This window comes from Cupressus sempervirens, chromosome 5 (assembly GCF_028749045.1).
Source record: "Cupressus sempervirens isolate cs-2001-9-10 chromosome 5, ASM2874904v1, whole genome shotgun sequence".
In the NCBI taxonomy this organism is placed as follows: Eukaryota; Viridiplantae; Streptophyta; class Pinopsida; order Cupressales; family Cupressaceae; genus Cupressus; species Cupressus sempervirens.
In genome coordinates, this window is record NC_143122.1 from 397276325 (window position 1) to 397292090 (window position 15766).

Genomic DNA, 15766 nt, shown 5'->3' on the forward strand with positions numbered 1-15766 from the left:
AGGAGAGGTACCTTATTTCAGCTAGATGCATGTATTCCTCTATGTAATAGTTCTTCATCCTCACCATCTGAACGACCAATGAAGAATACTGTGGTTATTAGTTCCGATGGCAATGCAAACACTTTGGAAGGTAAGCTTCTTGCAGAAAAGACAATGTTGTGGCATTTGAGATTTGATCACATTGGTGAAAAGGGTCTCAGAACCCTGAAAAATAAAAATCTCATTGAGGGGTTAAATGATTGCAATCTCGAGTTCGACTTCTGTGAACACTGTGTCTATGGTAAACAAAATTGTGTTCAGTTTTACTCTAGTTCTCACAAATCTTCTAATGTTTTGGATCTTATTCATTTTGATGTATTTGGTCCTGTAAAAGTTCCTTCAATCTCCTAGTCTGTATTTTTTGTATCTTTCATAGATGATTACAGTAGGACATGGATTTATTTCCTTAAAAGTAAGACACAAGTCTTTACTCGATTCAAGGAATTTAAAGCCCTTGTAGAGAATCAGACTAGTAAGAAGATTAAGTGTGTGAGAATTGACAATGGTGGTGAGTTTTGCTCAGTAGAGTTTGAACAATTCTGTAAAGAACAAGGTATCGAGAGGCATAAGACAACTCCTTATACCCCAGAGCAAAATGGAGTTGCAGAGAGAATGAATAGGACACTGATGGAGAAGGCTAGGAGTATGCTTAGTGGAGCTGGTTTAGAACAAAGGTTTTGGGCTAAAGCTGTGGCCACTGCTTGCTATCTGGTTAACAGATCTCCTACATCAGCCCTTGTTGGTAAGACACCCATGGAGTTGTGATCTGGTAAGAAGCCTTCAATTAGACATCTTCGTGTTTTTGGTTGTGAAGCTTATGCACATGTTCCAAATGAGAAAAGATCTAAGTTGGAAAACAAAGTTGTTAAATGTATTTTCATTGGATACAATGCTGGTGTGAAGGGATACAAGCTTTGGGATCTTGTGACTAGAAAGGTGTTGTATAGTAGAAATGTTATTTTTAGAGAGCTAACATCTTCTCCTATTGTGCTACAACCAGATAAAAAAGAAAAGGAAAAAGATGTTGTTCAGTTGCCTCCTACCCCTGAGAAGACTGAACAGAGAGACTATGTTGGGTCTAATGATGAGGAGAGCTCTACCAGCTCTGATAGTTCAGAAGAAGAGGAAGAACAACCTCAACCACAGCCCTTGAGGAGATCCACGAGAGAAAGAAAGCAACCAGAAAGGTTTGGTTATTCTATGTTAGATTCCAATTGTGCTTTTGCTTTGATTACTAACACTGATGAGCCTAGATCTATGAAAGAGGCTTTGGGCATGGAAAATGCAGGTTCCTGGATTGAGGCTATGGATGATGAGATGACTTCATTAGAGAAAAAAAAAACTTGGGACCTTGTACCTTTGCCTAAAGGGAGAAAATATGTTGGCTGTAAATGGGTGTTCAAGAAGAAATTTTGTGCAGATGGCAGTGTTGAAAGGTACAAAGCTAGATTGGTTGCAAAGGGGTATTCACAGGTAGAGGGAATAGATTATGGTGAAATATTCTCTCCTGTTGCAAAGTTGACATCCATTAGATTTCTGTTATCTCTTGCTGCATCATATGATTTAGAGATAGAACAGATGGATGTGAAAACAACTTTCCTTCATGATGATTTGGAGGAAGAGATTTATATGTCACAGCCTAAGCACTGCATTGTTAAAGGTAAAGAATCCTTAGTTTGCAGATTAAAGAAATCTCTATATGGTTTGAAGCAATCTCCTAGGATGTGGTACCTTAAGTTTGATGCCTTTGTGTTGTCAATTGGATTTGTAAGATCGAAATCAGATCATTGTGTTTATTTCAGAGTTGAAAATGATCACCTTCTTATTGTTGCATTATATGTTGATGATATGTTGCTGTTTGGGAAGGGTAAGGGTATGATTTCTGATTTTAAATCTCAGTTGTCAGCACAGTTTGAGATGAAAGATCTTGGGGCAGCTAGGTACATCTTGGGTATGGAAATAAGTAGAGACAGGTCTAACAGAAACCTTTGGTTGAGTCATAGTAAGTATGTGAAGCCTGTGTTGGACAGGTTCAACATGGTAGATTGTAGACCACTATGTGTTCCTATTCCTGTGGGAACAAAGTTATCTGTAAATGATTGTCCAAAATCTCCTAGTGAGATGGAGGACATGAGTAGAGTACCTTATGCTAGTGCAGTTGGCAGTCTTATGTATGCTATGGTCTGTACTAGACCAGACATTGCCCAAGCAGTGGAATCCTGATTCAGTTTATGGCTAATCTTGGACAGGTACATTGGGATGCAGTTAAGCGAGTATTCAGATATTTGAGGGGTACATTAGATTACTCCATATGTTATCATGGTAACTCTTCTGGATCTCCGCATTCAATTTGTATTCGTGGGTTTGTGGATTCAGATTGGGCAGGTGATATTGACCGCAGGAGATCCACCAGTGCTTATGTGTTCACTATGTTTGGTGGTGCCATCAGTTGGATGAGCAAGCGACAACCTGTGGTTGCTTTGTCCACTAAAGAAGCTGAGTACATGGCTGCTACTCATGCTTGTAAGGAAGTCATTTGGCTTAAGAGATTGTGTTCTGATGTTGGTGTTGATGCAGAATAGATTACTATTTGGTGTGACAGTCAGAGTGCTATTTGCCTTGCAAAGAATCCAACTTTCCATGCCAAAACAAAGCACATTGATGTGCAGTTTCACTTTGTGAGAGATATGGTGGAAGATGGAAAGGTAAATTTGGAGAAGGTAGATACTGTGAAGAATGTTGCAGATGCATTAACAAAATCAGTGGGGCACTGAGAAGTTCAGATGGTGTTCGGAGTCTATGGGCCTTTTGGCCTATAGCGGTTAGTTCTTGTTGCTCTTACAAGGTGTTCGACAAGTGGGAGAATGTTAAGAATAAGGTGTCTCAACCTTGGATAATTCCTATTCTTATTATTTGTTTTGTAAAATGTATTTCTTGCAAATAATGTTGATGTGTCGGCATCTTAAATTGTGTATAAGGAGATTATTGCTAAAACGGTTATGACGGATTCCTATGACACGTAAGAACTATGTTAGGAAGATTCAATGACAGGTGAAGACATGTGTTAACTGATAAATTCGAGTACTGTACACTCTACCGCAATAATGGAGTTAATTTTTTAGGGTTTCTATTTTCTCGGAGAATGGTAAAACCCTAATACGGTTACCTTTGGGAGTAACCCTAAAAGTGAAGCGCATGCTATAAGCATTTTTAGGGTTGTGAAGAGGAGTATGCGAGAAAGTGTATTGTTGGTACTGTGAGTTGCTCCTGGTGTCTTCTGTTGTCGCTGTTGAACTTGCACTGCAAGTGTATTGTGACTTTGTGTTGAAGATAATACATTGTGTAGGTTTCAAAGGGGTAGGGTTGTTTTACCGAAAGGTTTTTCCCCACTAGCAAATCTTTGTGATATGTGTTTCTTTTTCTATCTATTTTCTTTATGCTTGGTTTGCTAAAATATTGTTGTTTACATGATATTGAATCTGCAAGTGTACAAGATTTTAATAGGATTTGCACCATACTTCTCTTAAGAGATTAGTGTAGGAAGCTGTTTCCGCACCTGAGTTTCCTTCACCCTCCAATGTTCAAACTTGTGTACAGAACACCCTCATTGTCGACCCAATCCTATTCAAGAAATTTTGAGTTGTTAATTCACAGCACATTGACCTCTTGAAACCAAGTCTTTACCAGGAGCCAACAAGCATCATGCCAATCACCCAAGATTTCTTCAATGCCAATTTTGACGGCCCGGCTATCAATCCATTATGGCATGGGAATCTATGAATTTCTTAGACTTACTCGGATATTTTGAATGAGCTTCCAAGTAATGAATAAACCTTCCTATCTTGAAGCTCACATTCATTTAGAGAATCTGTACACATGGAAACGCTACCTCCCTTGCAGCGTTCCTATTGTGGTAGAATCTACTGTTACAATTTATTGAGTCTTTAGTCTGGTATTTATTATGTGAAAACAGTTATGAACTGTATTTGGACATTTTTTGGGAGAGCTTGTTCCTTTAATATATGGAGGAATTTGAATTGGACTCAATAGTAGAATGGTAGATTTCCATTCCTCGGCTCTTTCATGTTCTCTGGCGTTTGTTCCTCTGTAACTAACAGAGTACTAAAGCAAAGGATTCAAGAACAAAAGTTACTATATAGAAATTTAACAGAATACAACTTTGGCATAGTAGAGGAGGTATTTGAATCTTTGAATACGTAATAAGAGTGCATACCAACCTGATGGAGTTGATTAATTATGAAAAACATGGTCCATCCCAATCAGCTCGGAGCATTAGAGAGTATGATAGCTAGGTAAATCTTTGGGGGTCTTTAAATGCATCGATTGATGGTGAAAATGAAGCTTCAGTATTGGATGTCCCTCATGGTAACAATGAGCGCATGGATTAGTTCAGAAAAAATAGAACAAATTCCAACAGTTGAATCCTGATCAAGAGGATTCATTGACTCATTATTTTCAGTGAACACAAAATTTAACAAAGAGAGTGAGCAAAATGTGACGGACTCTCATTTCAGAGTGATCTCATGAAGTGAAAGCAGTGTGTGTGGTTTTTTTTGGTTTTTTAGACTTAACCATGATATCTGTGTGAGATTTGTGACAAGTGATAATCCACTGTAATACAAGAGAATTTCTTTTAATTGCTGATAACAATCAATTAAAAATTTGCACTGCACAGTTTACTGCCTTTTAATCACTGATTAAATTCAATTAAACATTCTGCATTTTACTCATTTGAAGGGGTACATGTTGTGGAGATATTTGTGTCCATCTCATGTCTTGATAGTGCTTACTGGCCACAGTTTTTATTCTTATTTGTGATAACATCAAACTAAGTGCAGTAATGAAAAACGCCGTGTGATGAGGACACTTTTTCAAAGAATTGTAATCAAAATCTTTGAAATAAACTTTGAAGTATAAAGAAGACTTAGAACACAGCACACAAACAAACAAACAAACAGAAAATTAGTCCAAGGATGTGACAATATATCAGGAATTAATTGCATAGTTTTTTGAGTCATTCACGCAGAGATTTCACAAGAACATGTCTTTCATGAGCATGAATGGTCCACTTGACACTCATTGTGTCTAGGCCATGCTCACAAGGGTGAATCATCAGGTCTTCTTTGGGCATCACCCATCCCAACACTACTCTTGACTCAAGATCGCTTAACTATTTGCACTCATAAGAGAAGGATTCTCATGAATCTCTAGTCATGAAATCTGGTCAAGGAGATTGACTAAAAACTGTGTAGTTGATACCTCAGGGAATATCTCATAATATAGACTGAAAAACAGCCCCTACTCCATAGTCCACAGATGAAAACTGAGGTGCAAAAGCAAATATAGACAAAAGCAAGACTTTGAGCAAAATTGAAGGAAAGCTTGAAAGAAAAACATGAAAATGCATAAACTTCGCTTGAAATGTGAAATGGATTGTGAAATCTTGATTTATTGGTGGCAACAGACCCTCACTTTCTTATTCATATCTTCAGACGATTTGAATCTGACTTGAGATCAGGAATCCAAATTCCAAACAATCATCCCCTAGCATAATGTAGTTCTTTCTAAGTCTGACAATTATGCTGTCCCACCTGTTGAGAAAATAACTGTTTTGTATGTCCCCAAATCTAAATTATGAAATAAAGATATCATGATGTCTTTCAATTATTCATACAAAAAGAAATAAAACTTGATTTTGATTAAAGTTCTTGAACAGTCAACTTAGAGTGTATGGTTAGTGAGAACAGACACCCATTGGCCTTGGATTTGGTATGTAAGCGCTGGATCTAGCTGTTTGGGCAAGAGAAATTTTTCATAATTGGTCATCCTCCTTTCAGGCAAGCATTGTATAGGAGTGTTGTCCTCTAGTCTCTGAATTATCATAAAGTTGTAAGACAAATTAAAAGCTTGTTCTTTCGGAATATAAACACAATATGCTCTTATACACTCTGTAGAACAATAAATGGCTGAGTTAAGGCTCGTGATTATATTGTCAAAGTTTTGAAAAACTGCATAAATGTAATGCTTCTGTTCCAAAGCTGTGTATAAAAATAACATATTCAAGCAACTGTGGCAACTACGAGTTACAAGTTTACAACATTGAAAATAGTAGTTTTCCCTACTTTGAGATGATGTGGTGGATACAGGCAGTGTTGGGATATTAATATTTTTTTTCACTGATAAAAACAAATGGGAATTTTGCACATTCATTATAGGAAATCGACTAGCCCAATTAGGCTTGACCTTTTATTGTCAATAAAATAAAAAAATTACAAAACACGAGACTTCTGCTCTGAAGCTGTGTCTAAAGAATACACTGAAGCTGTTGTATAAAAAAATTCTGAATCTGTGCATAAAGAAATGAGATATACAATCAAAAGTGAATGATTGCGACATAGAAAAATTGTAGCACTCCTTTAGGATTATATGGTGGATATAGGCCTTGTTGGGATATCCAAAATTTTATCACCTTGAGAATTCAAGGGAGATTTGCAAAGGGGTGAGGGAATTAGCAATGGAGATCTATAAATAGGTGAAGGAATTTGCAAGGGAGATTTGAATCTTGGGGAAGGAATTAATAAGGGGGATTTGCATTTGGGCGATTGGTTAGTAGAGGGAGTCAGACAATTAGGTAATTTATAATTTGCTGGAGATGTGGGTTTAGGTGTTCGGTTATTTGAGGGAGTCATACACTCAGGCAATTTATAATTTGACGGAGATGCACATCTTGGTGATAGGTTCACCCTCTCTAAAGCCATGGCACGAAGTTCGGCAGGGTAATCTGCCACACATCCAATGCGGGGACCAGCTCCTGAAGACCATTTCAAAGACAATTGCTTCCCCAGCTGATATGATTGAATTGATTTTTTTGAGTTAAACCTCTTGAGCAACTCTGTATGAGGAACTTCAGGTTTTTCAATCTCAAGACCTCCTGGCATACTTATGTCAGAGGGCACAGAAGTTTCACTGTCTTTCTGTTCTACAGTTGTTATTGTTTCTGCACCCAAAGTGCATTGTTCTCTCACAGAGCTTACTTGAGGAATAGCTTGTTGAACCAAGTCATTTGAATTGGAAATTTCACTTTGATTTGCCAGCTTAGAGAACATAAAACTATCCCCAGCTTTATTTTCATTTCCATTCTGATCACAATCGCAAATAGTTGTATTGCTTTCAGTGGATGCCTCAGATTGAATATTTTGTTCCAGTTTATCATTATGACGGCTTTTGTCTCTCTCTAACTCTGGACTATCAGCATCGTATGTGCCCTTCTGTAAAGTGAACACCAAAACAGGTTCAGAAAACATACAGGAGGATTATTCATGATCAACTATCATTTCAAATAAAAAATTAATATACTCCATGTGAACAGACTAAATCTTTTGTAGATTACAAAAGAACCTAATGCAGGTCACTGTCAATAAAAATGCATTGCTGTACAATACAATAAGGTCCATAAGAGAGAAGACCAACATTCAGGAAAATCAAAGAAAACTTTAGTGGCTCAACATTTCCAAAATGGGCATTCCATATGCATACAGCTGAAGTATGCCACTTTGCAAAAAGAAGCCCAAAAATTATTTTCTGTATTTGCTTCTACAATTCTTATAAAATGGGAATGGAAATGGAAACTCTGATAATCTCAAATTGCAAACAATGGTACAAATAACTAAATATTTGAAAGAAGATGAAAGTAAAACACGGTGCAATCAGATATGGTCCTGGATGTTCATATTAGAAACTCTATGTAAAGTCTTTTAGTTGGGTTACTCCTCCCTCCAATTTTGTAATAGTATTGAGGGTTGGCTGTTTTTCAAAGTGACAAGTTTGATTGAATGTTGTTTAAACTTTTTCAATATAAAAAAAAACACGGTGCACAAAAAAGTTTGAATGTGAGTATATATTGATCAGATAGAAGTTAAACTTGTATAGAGTTATATTTCATCTACAAAAATACAAACCTCAACATTAGAAAGGTCAATCCCATTTGCCTCCAGAAAATTGAGAAGCTCAGTGAAATTTTGTTCAGTTGGTAGATAATGTCCACTATGTGGCCAAATGGCCTGCAGAAACAAACAAATAAAATACCAAATTGGATCAGATGTAATATAAATATATCCAGTTCCACAACACAAAACATGATCTTGAAGTTCAATAAAGCCTTCATACAACACTTCCAGTTTCAGAACATTGAAAAAATATAACATTTATATTTCCTACTCATTATAAATATGTTTAAAGAATCCTATAGTCTACCTTAAGAATTCCGTCTTCTACTCTGAATCTCCCAGCTGCAGACGTAGCCCCACCAGCTAGAAAGCTAGAATGTTGAAATGTCCCCTTCTTTTTCTGAAAAGGGAGTAATATAAGGACTGTCAAAAATAAAGCTTCGACCCTAATTCAGAAATAAAGACTTCATATGCACATATCCAAACATGAGAGGGCATCAGGGTTTGAGGAAAAAAATCCAAAAAGCCTCATATTTGATTTGAATCACAAGTTTCCATACCTGGCCAACATACAACTTCTTTGCTGTGCTCATTACAAATATCCACTTTGGTCGTTCAGGCTCACTCCTTGTATCAAGCAATTGCCCAGTTTGCTTGTATACAAGTCTCCCATCTTGGGGAATGAACTCATACTGCTCCCTCTCTTTCTGTAATGCAAGAAATAGATTATCAGATGTGGTAGGCAAATAAGGCATGCTAGTTTATTGTATTATGTCTATATTTGAAGATTAACTATGTCAATATACTAAGTGAAAGTTGATCCCGCAAAGACATGTGCAGCTAAAGCTAACGCATTGCCAAATAACAGAGATCCCGATTTGGCATGGGAATAGGGCAAGCTTGCAACTCAATAATTTCATATTTCAATCATATGTTCAAGGATTAAAAGCAAGGATCAATCAATTTTCATTTGTTGAGAGAGAAAAGAAATGTAGTATAAATATAGGAAATTGGTGAAGTAAACCTATAATTTATGCAACCCAAAAATCAGAATCCTTTTCTTAAGATAGTAAGCAACTTGGATACCAGTACCACCTACAAGATGACACAACATTGAGCCAAAACAAATGCCTAGCTGATGTAGGAAAACTTTTCTCATAAATTCAACATTCAAGTTAGGATACAATTTTAATTTTTTTACAAGAACCTAAGCCTTAACGGTACTGTTTTTCTTTCACATTTGTCTACTTAACTGAGGAGTTTTAATTAATATCTAGTGGAACAATTTTCAAACAATGTATCTAAGAATCCTTGAGGCAATTCCCTAGCTAGAGAGGTAAGCATAGATTCAATTGCATTAAAGAATATTCATAAATCCACGCCATCTTGAGTTGCAATTGCATCTCAACAGGCAGCACAGCAGGAGTTTATCATCTGGCTTGCAAAGCCAATATAACACCTGCCTAGCAGTTCCCATTTAAGTTATTGGGATGGGTATGTTACAAAAAGTAAAAAGAGAAAAGGTTAAAATCTCACCGGACCAAGATATTTAATGCGTTCCTTGTGTAGTTTTGACCTGGGGCAGACATTCTGTAGGTCCAAAGACTTTCCATCTCCAATATCCAACCTGTATTAACAAGAAGTTTATTCAGTTCTAATGCTCACCAAACATGCCAAAATATGGAAGTTTTGTTAAATTGGATTCATTCACAAAACGTCTTATGAATGAAAATGCATTGCAAGTCGTTGGCATAAAGCTTGTGAAGGCTTATTTGTATAAAATATAAAAGCACAAGAGCCCCAGAAAATATGACAAACTAATCGTGCTCCTTCCCCCTGACTCAATTCTATAAAAGCATCGAGTCAAGGGAAGGACCATGAACCAAATAAACTGAGAAGGTAAGGGGAACAGAACATTTAAGAAAATCAAAGACTACATTTTATAACAAAAAATTATATTGCAATAAATGGTTATCTTACAGCTTTAAGTGAGAAATCTGAGAACAAAAATACCATTAAACAATTACATTATTTGCTATTTACTATTGCCAGCTAGATATGATTAGTTCAAATTTAAGACAAAAATAAAACACCGCCTCATATTGGTGAAAAAAATTGTTGTTTCACTTTAGCTTTTAGAAAATAATATTTTAAAGGTCATTGAATAGAGCTTCCCCAAATTTATTTTTGATCTCTGTTTACATATAAAGAGTTTATTTTGTTTTCTTTTGTTTCTTTTGATTTTTTCATAACAATGCATAATACCTTAAGTGTTTATTGCACAAATTATCTGATTACAATAAAAATAGCTATTAAAAATAAACTCACCAATAGAAAAACGGTTGCACTGTGTCACTTTCAAACCAAGCATCATAATAAAAATGTAGATTGTGCCCATACCGATGTCGTGGATCAATCTGCATGCACCAAACAATCAATCAATGGAAGACATCATGTGGCTTCAATCATTCAATGCCATCTTAAGTAAGCATATAACAAGCCATCTTGTTTCCTGCTTTGCTCCTATATCTCATTCTCACTGCACCTTTGTTCTATAAAACTAGCCTTGATCGAGTTTATTGTGAAGACAAGAAACATATATTCTAATTTTTTCCTACTCAGTTCAATTGAATGTAATATTCCACTAAATTAGTGTGTTGGATTCTTATAACTTAGAATGAGAATTGATAAAGAACTCACAGCCTCCATCCAGTGTTGAAAAGCTAGTTTACGAGCATTTTCATCTTTTGACAATCCCTTGCCCACCTATGAACAAGATCATAAACACTACTTCAGAAAGTCAAATCAATTAATTTCAAGACAAATCCTATCATAACACTGCAACCACAGCCATAAAACAAACAGACTCCGTGGAATTACTAATGATCCAGCAAACACAGAGAGCAGTGGCATCAAGTACTGTCACAGCTGAAATCAAATGACAAAACTTCTAGTGAAATATAGAGACGCAATCAAATATTATTTATCACACCTTGGCAGCTTTTACTCCAGCACGGGACCAACGGGAAACAGCAGTTTCTGGTTTACCAATATCAAAGAAAGAGACAGTAGTTCTCTTGAGTGTCACAAAGTCTATGGCTTGCCACCTGTACGATCAGTGCAAATTTGTTTTGTTAGTTCATAGATTAATGTTAAAGGCAGGCAATACCGTGCCATTGAAATTTATCTATTCTTAACATCTTTTTTTTTTTTGAGTCAAGCTATTATAAAGTGAGCAGAGGGGAAAAAATACTTTAGCCTTACAAAGACATGATGAAAGCCATCCATGAAACAACCAGAAAGAAAACAAATAGAAAGGATAGAGTTTGAAACTGACCATAGCTCCTCAGCCACAACAGCACAGTCAGCAAGGTTTCGTCTTGTTCGGTAACTCCTATACACTTTCTGTACTTTCAATGCAGCTGCATCCACATCCTTTTCTTTCTTGATTTCTGATCTTACAGAAGTCACATCAGAATTTTTCTGCTTGAGACATTCTGAGATGTCTGTATCAGAACTGGTTGGCTTCAGACTCTGTGAGATATCAATATCAGAATCCTTTTGACTGAAACTTTTGGAGATTTCAGCATCGGAACTTGAGTCTCTGCGTTTGAAACTTATTGCTCTTAGCATTTCTGCTTGTGATCTCATATCTTTGGAGCTTATTGATCTGATTGCAGCTGTTTCTAAATTTTCCTTTGGAAATGTATCTATTACAAATAAAAATATCCTACGCCCAACTAAATTTTTGACAGCTTCCTTCAGCAAGGAAGCGACAATTCCCATACCAGATGATATGAGTTTTCTCTACAATTTCTTTGTTCTTTAATGAGATGATCCTAAATCTCTGGACTAGGAGCTGTTTGAATGTTGGATGGGCAAGTTCCCTGCAACATCAAAACAGAACAAGTTATTAGATGCATGCCCATCTGAATCATGGTATAATGTATCTAATTTTTTATTCTCCATAAAAATAAGGCATTGATTGTTGAATATGTATAGGAACAAATAACTTATTTTCAGCTTTCATAGCAGATATGTATCAGGCAAAACTTGAAGCATCCTACAAGCTTGACATGATAAGATCACAAGGGGATAGCATCTCAGAAAAAATAAATGTTTCAACAGTTGAGGTTATTGGTTCCGTTGTTGTTTATTCACACACTTCCAATCCAGCATTGGCTGGTAGCTAAATTGATTTAACTTTAAACTCTATACCCAGGCTCCAACTCTTACACACTCTCTCAAATTCAACATAGTTTAAAATTGAGATATTTTGTATCCATTCTTTCTGGAAAAACCATGAGATGCAGAAGCATTGACAAAGTTCACTTTGCTCTCAAGATCGATCAGAAGGTTGAAATGAGGAGGTAGGTAAGAGGGTGTGCACCTATGCAGGGTGCCTCAAATGCCAAACCTAGTGCACTAAGTCAGTAAATAAGCTGAGGGTTCAAAACACATTTTAGCCCATTATAACATGACTAACAGGAGCCAAATCTGCAAACACCCTCCCATTTTAGCATCCAGACTATAACTGACACAAGTAAATCAGTATCAGATTGTGAAAAATACATTTCACATCAACCCTAAATCAATGGTGGAACATTAGACAAAAAAAACCATATAATGAAAGACGAACAAATATCAATAAATCTAAATCAAAAGCAGGGGGGAAATGTTTCAATGCTTGAGAACACAAAGAAGCCAGATCCTTGCCTCACCATCAAGAAATTAAGTTTGTATACATTATATCCAGCAGGCAGTGATCTAAAGGCCCACAACAAGAAGCAAGCTAAAAAATGTAAACTGGGATTGAGATAACGAGGCCAGAACTCAAAAACTACTCATAAGTATCATAATACTCCAGTTCAAAACTCAGCTGGAGAGAAACTACAAGGGAGTACGCAGTATGCACCAACTGCCAGAATGCAGGTGTTCTCGGTGACTGGGATCCTCAGCTAGTTGCAGAGAGAGTCAATTAGTAAAAATCCCATAATCTCAACTCTACATACCCAGGCAGAGAGATTACTCATTAGGTGTAAACTCAAAACAAAGGCCTAAAAGGATTCTTCTATTCTTGACATCTAAGAAGAAATCTCAATGGAAAAATTTAAAAAGCAAAACTTGCAAAATGACAACCATCCAGCTCACGATGCTTGAAAAGTAAGATGAAACAATTGCAGTATTGATGACACGGGTTCAAATCCTACCATAGATGCATATCCCCAGGGACTTTGTCAGAAGAGATAAACAAGGCAAAGGGCTACTTCCAGCAAAAAAAAGACTAGGAACTAAATAGGGAACAACTACAGAGTTATTACTCAGTAAGAATTTGGTTTGTATGTAACATAGACTTATCTACTCACTTATTAAGTCCCATAAACCTCAACGCAGAAGCCTTAATTTACCCTAGTGTTTGAGACTAATAAGCTCACAATTTTTTTGTATATATATGGAACTGCATCATTAAGACCTTTATTTCAGTTTCTTCGAAAGCTTTGAGCTCTGCTGTAAGGTGGGAATATGCGCACCATACAAGTCTGCATATAGAATTTACAAGTTGGCTCCTCTTTAATTTCCTATGAAAAAAAGAAAAGAAATAGAAATCTCAACAAGAATAAATTTAGAGCTTTAACAAATTTCATTTTGAATTGTTTATACTCGATGCACCTCTAACTGTAAGTATAATTGCAAAAGTCACATGTTAATGAAAGCAAATCAGATCCATTCCAATCGACAATTGACCATCCATTAGAAAGTTAATAGCCAGGAAAGTTTCGTCTACCGTTTATTAGACTGACGTATTTGACTACAAATGTAATTCGTAGAAGTCAACTTAGCGGAAAGTACAGAAACACCATATCCTTTTCACAACGGACTGTGAGCTCAGAAGTTGCATCCCAGAACATCTAGTCAATTGTTTACAGGCCAAACCTAAATGACTGAAATATAATTTAACTTTTGCCTATTTATGAAACTAAATCAAATTCAATTTCTTTATCCAAATAAATTTGGCTTGAATTTTTCTTTTCATAAAAAAAATATAAAGCTATCTCCAAAATCTGATTACTTAATACCCTTACACAGGAGGGTTTGGATCTGAGTTCTAAATGCAGAGCTCAAACTAAGAAGAGCATTAGAAGAACAATCCAAAGGAAGCAACATAAAAATAATCTCGTCACCTTAGAGTGAAAAATTGAAGGTCAAATATTCAGAGTTATCCGCCCAAAACAGATACCTTAAATTTAAATCATTCATGCACTAAATAGCTATTCCCAAGACTTTTTTTATTGTTAAATGTGGAACCACAAAATCCATGAACAAATTACTCATAACTACAAAATTCATTTCGGGTGACCTAAACAAAATTCACCTTAAAGAAATCGCAATGCATAAGCACTCAAATCATGCGAACTCTCAAAAACGGTACAGACAAACACCAAAATTACATTTCGGCTTGTCTTATCAAGAATTCCACTAGCAACAGTCGCAATGAATATGCACCTAAATCATACTATGTACAAAGCAATTTCCAATTGAATGCGCACTTACCCCAATGCTTAAGGCGCTTGCAGTTCCTCGAAAGATTTCTCTTGTTTGTTTTAGAGGCATACAACTATCTCACAACTATCTCATGGATGCTCTCATTATATATATTTCAGAACTGATTTTGAGGAAGGCTTGGAGCAAGTTCGGGCTCCGAGAAAAAAACGAGAATTTTCGGGGCACGGCAGTTTGAATTGACTTTCTGAGATCTAAGTTTAAAATGGGTAAAACTCTGAGGCATCTTGCGGCATACGTCGGTTTAACGCGGATTACAAATAGTTTGACTGCGTGCAGCGCTGCGGTCTTTTGATTGAAGCAGACATTATTTGTGAGCGCAAAATTTTCTGTTGGAAAATCAAACGGTACGTGTTGAGACAAGCAATGGCCGTTAGGTGTGACAAATGGCCGTGTCAATTTGGGTGGCCATCAATATATATTTATTTTTGCGTCGATCTTGATCTGCAGACTGCTGTGCGACATTGAACTGGAATAGAAAAGTCAAATCATTCTTCTATACACCATATTCTGAGGATATTTTTAGGTCTGATCGCTGCATTTAATTTCATATTTATATTTGTAGCTGCTTCCTTGATTGAATTTTTTTGGGAATGGATAACAGTAAGAGTATTTTAATGACTTATATTTGAGCGAAGGGTCAACATCAAGATCCAATTTGAACTTTATAATCAAAGAGCGAACTTTGCTCTGTGAAACATTTTTTAAGTTAGGGTATTATAATAATAATATAATAATAATAATAATGGAAATCAGTTGAAAAGGTTGTAAAGAATTGAGCTTTATTTTATGTGTCCAAATAGTAGACATGTATAATAGAAATAAAATTATATGTAGAGGTTTGTATTGATATGAGAATCATTATAAAAGTTATATACAAGTATATAAATACGTAATTTATTTTGTATTTTATATAAGTATATATAATTTGTTTATTACTGATTAGTGAATTCATTTTATATTGTTTGTAGATCTTTGTGGTTAATAAGTCAAAATTGTTGTCTATTGAATTTGATGGTTAATATTTTTAATGAAAAATGTATATTTTAAGAAATTGTATATATATTTGTTGAAACTTGGTGTTGATTGATTTGGAGCTTGATTTTCTCCATCTAATGTTACTCCTTAGCATTACTTTGACTTGAGAGAGGTATATGCTCAAGTTTTTTTTGTATTGAAATAATGCAAAAGAATACAAA

At 35.8% G+C, this 15766-nt stretch overlaps 1 protein-coding gene across 1 annotated transcript; it reads right to left on the reverse strand.

Moving 5' to 3' along the window:
- Positions 1 to 6269: 6269 nt before the first annotated feature.
- LOC149556484 (IQ domain-containing protein IQM3-like) lies at positions 6270 to 14743 on the reverse strand. Its single transcript, XM_089830807.1, has 10 exons — positions 14559 to 14743; positions 11344 to 11893; positions 10999 to 11113; positions 10707 to 10772; positions 10335 to 10423; positions 9543 to 9633; positions 8567 to 8713; positions 8314 to 8406; positions 8019 to 8120; positions 6270 to 7328 (listed from the first exon to the last, which is right to left on the reverse strand). Exons 2-10 carry the CDS (start codon positions 11790 to 11792, stop codon positions 6483 to 6485), a joined length of 1998 nt encoding a protein of 665 aa, XP_089686933.1. The 5' UTR covers positions 11793 to 11893; positions 14559 to 14743; the 3' UTR covers positions 6270 to 6482.
- Between the last annotated feature and the right edge of the window lie 1023 nt (positions 14744 to 15766).

Excerpts from the sequence above, each read along its gene's own strand:
- LOC149556484 (XM_089830807.1), bottom strand. The coding sequence starts at position 11,792 with ATGGGAATTGTCGCTTCCTTGCTGAAGGAAGCTGTCAAAAATTTAGTT. Across the intron at positions 11,114-11,343 it reads GTTGTGGCTGAGGAGCTATG|GTGGCAAGCCATAGACTTTG; the intron begins GTCAGTTTCAAA and ends CTGATCGTACAG. Across the intron at positions 8,121-8,313 it reads TAGAAGACGGAATTCTTAAG|GCCATTTGGCCACATAGTGG; the intron begins GTAGACTATAGG and ends TTGTTTCTGCAG.